General features: G+C 47.9%; 1 protein-coding gene across 1 annotated transcript; it reads right to left on the minus strand.

The window, feature by feature from the left end:
• Positions 1–1,720: 1,720 nt before the first annotated feature.
• LOC114111641 (PWWP domain-containing DNA repair factor 4-like) lies at positions 1,721–3,246 on the minus strand. The gene is given in 2 exon segments (XM_027963452.2): positions 1,721–2,178; positions 2,181–3,246. Coding segments are annotated over 2 exon segments (1,524 nt in total).
• Positions 3,247–8,226: the final 4,980 nt, after the last annotated feature.

An 8,226-nucleotide genomic window follows, 5' to 3' on the forward strand; every position in this document is an offset into this window, starting at 1 on the left:
TGATGAAGCAGAAGTTTGAGGTGAAAGACACAATGGTTTTATTGTGAATCAAAACAGCTCCCCTTTGCAAATAAAAACAAATCACATGGGCACGTAATTTTATCCCCATAACCTGGGGCTACAATTTTTTCCTGATTCATTGGAAAAGACCCTGATGCTGGGAAAGATTGAAGGCAGGAGGAGAAGGGGACGACAGAGGATGGGATGGTTGGATGACATCACCGACTCAATGAGACATGAGTTTGAGCAAGCTCCGGGAGTTGGTGATGGATAGGGAAACCCGGTGAACTGCAGTCTATGGGGTTGCAAAGAGTCAGATACGATTGAGCGACTGACCTGAACTGAGTTGAACCTGGGGCAGTGACAGTTGAATCTTTCTAAGAACAAGAACACACTCAGGCTCACGTTAAATCTTTAATGTTTATTTTCCTATTGGGTTTTACAAAGTAAACTGGCTTTTCTTCCTCTCCAAAAAAAAAAAAAAAAAAAGTAATAATGAAATCTTGTTTCAAGGTAGGATAACAATCCATGAGCTTCAGAATTTACCTGTTAAACTGCCTTTCGCTGTATTCTGACAGCAGCCATGTTTAGCTGAATGGAGACTTTTCTGTAACCCATTTCCCAGACCCTCCTGGTCCACCTACTGCTCAGGCAGCCTGGAATGACTTACTCGTCTGCACTTACACTGCTGGAACCTGTCGGAGCTAGTTGATGAATAAGTCAAAGGATCAAGCTTGCTAGGTTTGGGACAAATGACTGCAATTTTTGGGAGGACGTGGGTCGATGAGGGCAAAGCGCCTGCTTTGCTACAATGTATGCCAACTGGATGGGTTCCAAGCAGTCAGCCTGGACTCCAGGTCTAGACAAGTCAACCTGAGTCTACGATGGCTGTAGTCATCTTCCACAAGGGGACAGATGATGGCATGTAGGGGATCCAGTCACTGTCATATAGGAAGACAGCCAGGGGTCTGTCTATTTGGGGAAACCATTCAGCTGTTGGAGAAGAGCACCTCCCACAAATGGAATCTCAGGGGAGCCAAGGGTGAACATTTTTGCAGGGGTTGACAGAACAGTTACTGCACGCTGAGGTTTCATTCAGCCTCACATGGACCACATGCAGATCACCTGTTAACTTGGTTTGGATTTCAGACTGCTTTTCCAAGAACCATTGGAAGGTAGTGGTAGTACACAGGAAACATCTCTGACACTGGTTTCATCTCTTAGGGCTTTTTATTTTCCCAAATGGATAAACATGGCAGGGAAAAGTCAGGGCTTATCTTAAGGAGGAATCCAATTCATTGTGGATACCGATGTGCCACAGGAGGAATGGCAAACCCATGTGGCTTTTCTGTAAGAAACATGCCTTAGATCTTAAACACGATTGCTGCTTTGTATCCAACACAGGGCTTTTTCATGTAATAAAGGAATGCATGTCCCCCTTTAAAATATGATGTAGAGTCAAAAGCCATGTCGTAAAAAATATCTGGAAAACTACACATCTGGGCAAGTAGAGGAAGTACAGCTGTTTACAATATTTTAACAAGTTAGTGGTGTGAGGGTTTGGGGAAGAAGAAACTGACGATGACCATGCCACTCACAGGTGCTGGAGATGGATCCAGAGTGAATTCAAGTGTGTTCCTGAGGCCTCGGATTTCCAGAAGGTGTTTACATGCCGTGTGGAGTGGGAGGCTCATGCAGTTCATACAGACGGGGATTGTTGCTAATGGTGTGACTGAGAAGTCTGCCCGATGCCCTGTTGGGCACAGGGGTAGGGTTTAGCCTTGTTCCTCTCGGCTGATCTCTTTCTTATTTTCTTCAAGATTTTCTTATCAAATAGTTCTTTTTCCCGGTAATGCACAGGTGGCCCTTGCCGGTACTTTGCTTCTGCCTCCTTGTAGTCCAATCCATCCACTGTAGCAATTGAACAAATGATTGCTTCTGGCAGAAGAACTTCCAGAAGGAAGCTCACTGGGTCATCTCTGGTCAGAGCCAGCGCTCTCTTGTCTATGTGTCTGTAGATTTCTCGTAAATGTCTTACCACTGCATCTAGCTGATTGTCATCCTCCAGGTATGTTTCAACGCAGATCACGTACCTCTCCGAATTCAGAAATGATTCAAGCCACTTGGATTCTTTCCTGCCTTTGACAATGTCCAGAAGATGCGGGTCGGCCCCCTTGTTTTCACGATGAAGTCCACCAGCTTCTGGTTGGCTCGGTCCCGAGCAGCCCTCATCCGGTCAGGGAGGATTCTCTTGCAGTGCCTCTTTGCAGCCACAGGGGTCTCCTCCTCAGAATCTTCCAGGTCGGAATAATTCACCTTGGGGAAATCCATCTGCAGATCACCTTCTTGGATGGCTTTCCTCATGGGGTAACTGAGGTCAGCAGCATAATAGTCCAGGAAAGAGCCCACAAAAGACCCGCGAACAAGCCCCTCTCTGTAGCTGGAAATCAGTGAGAAACACCAGTTCACACTTTCCCCGTATACTTTGCTGGCTCTCTTCATTAGCTTTTCTTTGCCATTATAATCCAGGTGCTTCAACCTTCGAAGAGGAACTTGAATGCCGCTCTTCTCACAGTGCATGTTGGCCTCAATCAAAAGCACCCTTGCGGTCTGCTCGGTTGGGCTGACACTCGTGACCACGGCTGGCCAAAATGGGTGATTCTGAAACTTAAACCAGACCAGCATTCCTCTCTCAATGGGACACAGCTCCTCTGGGAACGCCATGCTCGTCAGCTGTCCTGCTTCCTTGCCCCCGCCCTCCTTGATGGCATTGGTGGGCTTAATAGCCTTTGAGCCAGCTGAGGGCTGAGATTCTTGCCACTCTTCCTCACACCCTGGGGCCTGCAGCTTCCTTTTACTGTTTGCTAGGCGGAATGAATTACACAGGCTCAGGTTAGGGGCACTGGAGGATGCTGCGGCACCTTCCAAGCCTGAGTTGCACGTGCCCTCTCCAGGGTCAACATTCACCGAGGAGGTAGCACGTTCAGGGGACACAGCCAGGGACTTTGGGCAGGTGTTGTGCGCCCCCTCTTCCAGAGCCTTGGGCACAGTGAGGATGAAACCCGGTGTAAATGACGGAAGCACACATCCACCTCTAACATCTACACCCACCTCCTCCACTGTACAGGGCAAGGACATAACTTTTGAGGCGTCCCCCTTTTCCTTGCCCTCTTTCTCATGGTCATCTTCTGAGAGGGATGGGAAGTTTGGGTGCACCCCGGAGCTCTGAGATGACTCTGTTTGCATTTCGCTTGGGATCGGGGGCGATGGGTGTGCACACCTGTGGCTTGTCTCCATCTGGGCCATCCTCCCTCTCTGAAGGTACCACGGGTGATTTGGAGCTTTTCCTTTTCCTCACACTCCTCCGTAGGCCCCGACTGGGCTCCTGACACCTGCTACGATGTTGCTTTTGCAGTCTCCTTGGAGACTGCGTCTTGGACTCTGGATCACCCGTGACTCTTGCTGGAGTGACATTTCCATTCTTATGCAGAAGGTCCCAGGCCATTGTAATAGCACATATGTAGGCCATTTCCTCTTCTTCTGGGGCACTGGGCTCCGGCTGGGCCGCTAGTGAGGTGGAGATGGATTCAATCATGGACTCCTTTAGGGTCTTCATCTTTGTTTTTTTCACTCTGACTTTTTCGTCTACTGAGAGTATCTGAACTTCCCGAGAAAGGGCCCTTTTTCTCTTCTGTTGTGGTGAGACGCTGGGTCTGGACAAGACCTTGGCTGGCCAAAAGCGGCCTTTCCAAACGCATAGGACATACCTGGTGTCCATCGTGATTCAACTTGGGCACCAAGGATTAGTTAGCTGAGGCTGACGGGTCTGGCCCTCATACCCTCAGGTGCGGCAGGTCTCCCTTAAACAGTGTGCTTGCCCACAGTCTTTGCCTATGACTGCAAAGCGTTTACAGCTTGTGCAGCCTGTGCTCTTCTGCCCGAATCTTTGAAAGATGCCCGAGGTTGTGTTTTCAATGGCCTAGGATGGAGAATACTAGAATATGGAAAAGAAGAACAGAGTCAGGACGGGTTGGGGGGAGGGACATATGCCTTTTGTGAAAGTGGAAGGCTTGGTCAAGGAGCATTAATGAGAGATAAAGCAAGGAAGTATTAGGGCTCTTTATCCATGTGCCTAGGGGTTAGAGACATGGCAGATACGTGGGGAGAAAATACCAAGGGTACCGGAGGAGTTTTATAAGCCCTCCAAACCCAACACCTTGCCTTATTTGTTACTGTGTGTGTGTTAGTCACTCAGTCCTGTCCGACTCTTTGTGATCCCAAAGACTTAGCCCACCAGACTCTTCTGTCTACGGAATTCTCCAGGCAAGAATACTGGAGTGGGTTGCCATTCCCATCTTCAGGGGATCTTCCTGACCTAGGGATAAAACCCTGATCTTCTGCACTGCAGGCAGATTCTTTGCCATCTGAGCGACCAGGAAAGCCCTATTTGTGACTACTGTGCATAAAAGGGCAATCATGTGGGGAGGCGGGGATATCATGACTGGGACCTTGTTTGTGTCACTGGACATCCTGTGCCTTGTGTACTCCTTGGGGCCTATCCCAGGAGCACGCTTCACTTTTTCTTTCCTAGGGAGCCAGTACCCCACTGCCTGTGCACCCAGGGGAGCCAGAGGTGATCACCAGCATACAGGTATATTGGGTGTCAGCACATTGTTATATTAAATAGCACGAGCTTGGACTCCAGAGGTGCATAGAGAACTGATTCCAGATGAAATGTTTAGGAAAAGGGGAAGAGCTTACCCTTGGCATGCAGATCTTGGCAGGTGTGGTTCTGAAACTGGATCTGTTGATTCTCAGACTCAGACTGCACATCTGTCAGACCCTTCGCCCTGCTTGGTGCTTCTGAAGTGCACAGAGTTCTCTCAGGGGTCAAACAGCATCAACTGTACAGACCCAGGACATGAGCACCTCCAAAGTGGATCTAGAAAATGCAAAAGAAGATAGGAAATTAAGCCACTGAACCAGGGATCGGTTCATCATGCTTCCTTCCCCAAGTCTGGAATGCATGCCGCTCTGAAACAGAAATGTCAGTTAAATCTCACTTATAATGTGGGAGTCACATTTATTTCTCCCTTCTGTTGCATTTTGAAATACTTCCACAGTAAGCTACTGACTTTCTGCCACTCCCTCCTGTCTCAGAGGAGTGGGGACAACCAGCTCCGTGAGAGCCTTCATCTGCCCTGAGTACATATGTTTAGTAGGAGCAGCCACAAAAGACCCTGAATTGCCAAAGTAACCTTAAGAAGGGTTGACTAGCCAAAGAAACCTTGAAAAAGGAGCCTCAGGAATCAGGCTCCCTGATTTCAGACGACACTACAAAGCTACGGTCATCAAACCGGTATGGTACTGGCATGAAAACGGAAACACAAACCAGTGGAACAGAAGACAGAGCCCTGAACAGATAGCCTCAGTAGTTCATCTGCCCTGAACACATAGCTTTAGTAGGAGCAGCCACAGAAGACCCTGAATCACCAAAGCAACCTTGAGATAGAAGGGTTGGATCGCTAAAGCAACCTTCAGAAAGGAGCCTCAGGAATCAGGCTCCTGATCTCAGATGACTCTACAAAGCTATGGTCATCAAACAGGTGTGGTACTGGCACAAAAACAGACACACAGACCAGTGGAACAAAAGACAGAGCCAAGAAATACAGCCCGGTGCATACGGTCAATTCACGTATGACAAAGGAGGCAAGGGTAGATTGTCACTGAACATCACCAAGTCCATGTGCCCAACACACAACAAGGCCAAACAATACTCAAACATTGGAGCTTGGAACAGAGAAAAGTTTATTATAAGGCCATGCGAGGAGATGGGTGGCTCATGCCCTATAAACCCCAATGTTCCTGAAAGCTTTCATCAAAGCTCTTTTAAAAGCACTAGTTGAGGGAGGGACATGGCTAGTTTTACAAACTTCTTGTCAGAGCCTCTGTTCTTGAGGTCAGGTCATGGTCAGATGAGGTGTTCCTATAAATCGCTACCAAACAAATGTTATTCTCTGTCCCGATATGAAAGGGCAATGTCCCAAGGAGCAACTTTCACCCTCCAAGGTCCTGGGCCTGGCTAAGAGGAGGCAGAGCTCAGCCGGTAACTCCCTCAGGGCCAGGTCGCCAGACCCTCCTCATCTGTCATCGCTGAAGGAGCCAGGTGTCCAACCCAAGTGGCCCCTCAGTCTCCTCAGGACGCCCCAAGGGGGAGAGACCAGGTCCCACAGACAGCAACCGAGGCTGACTGCCACTGCTACGGGATCAAAGAGATAGGGACAGGGGAGAGGTTCACTGCTTGCTTCAAAGGCTCGTGAGGGGCCTTGGTGAGGGCTCTGGAGCCGTACGGGACACATCGCCCAGCCTGTTCTCTGGGGTTCTAGCTAAGGCCAGGTGAGCTGGAGGGCCTCAGGGAGAAGGCCCAGATCCGCCTCTTACCTCACTCTTCACTTCACTGACCACCACTCCACTGTTGTCTGAATCCTGTCACTAAGCATCCTTTCTTAACAGTTGGTAGCTTGTGGGTGGGGCCCACTGCTGCATTGTCCAATGGCTGAGCAGGACCACTGTGGCACCGACCAGTGGCTGAGCAGGACCACTAACTGTCGCTCATTGCCAGTTGGTTGCCAATGGGCAGGGCCCACTATGGCACCGACCAAGGGCTGAGCAGGACCCATTGCCTGGTAACAGGGTGCAGAGTAATAATGCAGAGCGACGGCTGCTGTGCTAGGGGCTGAACTCACTGTGTTCTGTTACAGTTCTCCCCTTTTCTTTGATACTCCTCAGTCTTGAGGATAACACATGAGTATGTTTAAACTTGGCCGAGGAATTTGTGTTTAGGGTGTCTGGGTTTCAACCTCCGATTCCGTTTCCTCCTTCCTCAAGTCTTTCAGGGAATGTGGCAACAACCTGTCTAGCAGTTTCCTGTTGAAGTGGGGCATAGTCCTATCTTGACTGGGGACTTGATACCAAGTTATAAATACTCCCAAGTTCCAAGTCCTCAATTCGAGTTTTATATAAGAAAGATTTTGTATACAGGATTCAGGAGAATGAAAACCAGCCTGCAAACCAGCCTGGACCTGAATTCAGGTGAATAAGCCTGAAAACCAGTCTGGAGAGACGTGTTGTCTGGTAGCCAGACTTGCAGAAGTATAATATACCAAATTATTTTAGGTCATGAGTAACTTAATGGGCATGGCTTCTGAATATCTGGAGAACATAGATCAAAATCAGTAATATTCCAGAGACCTTAACCATTATAATCATATACACCAGTTGACTCAGTAACCAAGCCTTCTGTTATGCTCATCAAAGCGAAAAGGAGCCAGAACTGGGGTAAGAACAACACATGTCACAAAGACCCCGGCAAAATGGTATTTGGTAATGGAGGGCCATCCTCTTTTTGCTCTAGAGGCATCACCGCTTGCCCTGAGTTGCTTACTTTTTCTCATTTTACCTTCACGCCCCCAAGGGATTGTTCTCAATAGAGCTGTGTTATTTCAAGGGGCAAAGTAAGCAATCCTTGGTTTTAGGCGTTCATTGTATTTGACGAAAGCCAGGTTTTTCGAAAGCCAGTACTTCATAACTCACTTAATTAAGCAGCTAACAGTTCCTCTTTCACTGTTCATTCTTAAGTACTAGCATATAGCACAGTCAAAATCCCCTCTCCCTTCAAGGGTAAGTGTCAATGTAAGATTGTCTTGTCACTTTGCTGATTCTGCTGCAGACAGCCCTAGGTCCACTGTGGCTGCCAGTGAGAGGGAAAATTTGCTTCTCCTACCAGTTTGATAAAAATGTCTTAACCAAATTCAGCGATATATCTGACCTATGTCTGTTTAAAAGACCTTCCTATGAATCTGCATGAAGACTAAGCAGTTTTGCAAAGCACAGCTTAACTGTCTATTAAAGACTTAAGAGGCAAGGTTGAAGATCTGATCACAATGTGTTGACAAAGAAGCTGAATCAAGTTGCTGTGGTAGAACCAGAATTATGGCTGATAGATTATACCAGGACATATAGTAAACTTTACCCATACAGTATACTCTTGGAAGGCTTATCCCCTTTGGAAATACTTCCCATGTAATTCAACATATCAAATGAAACTAATTCAATATTCCTCCTTCAGATGCCTTAAGGGCTCCCTAAACCAATCCATTCTGAAGGCAATCAGCCCTGGGATTTCTTTGGAAGGAATGATGCTAAAGTTGAAACTCCAGTACTTTG

The sequence above is a fragment of the Ovis aries genome, chromosome X, assembly GCF_016772045.2.
Source record: "Ovis aries strain OAR_USU_Benz2616 breed Rambouillet chromosome X, ARS-UI_Ramb_v3.0, whole genome shotgun sequence".
In the NCBI taxonomy this organism is placed as follows: Eukaryota; Metazoa; Chordata; class Mammalia; order Artiodactyla; family Bovidae; genus Ovis; species Ovis aries.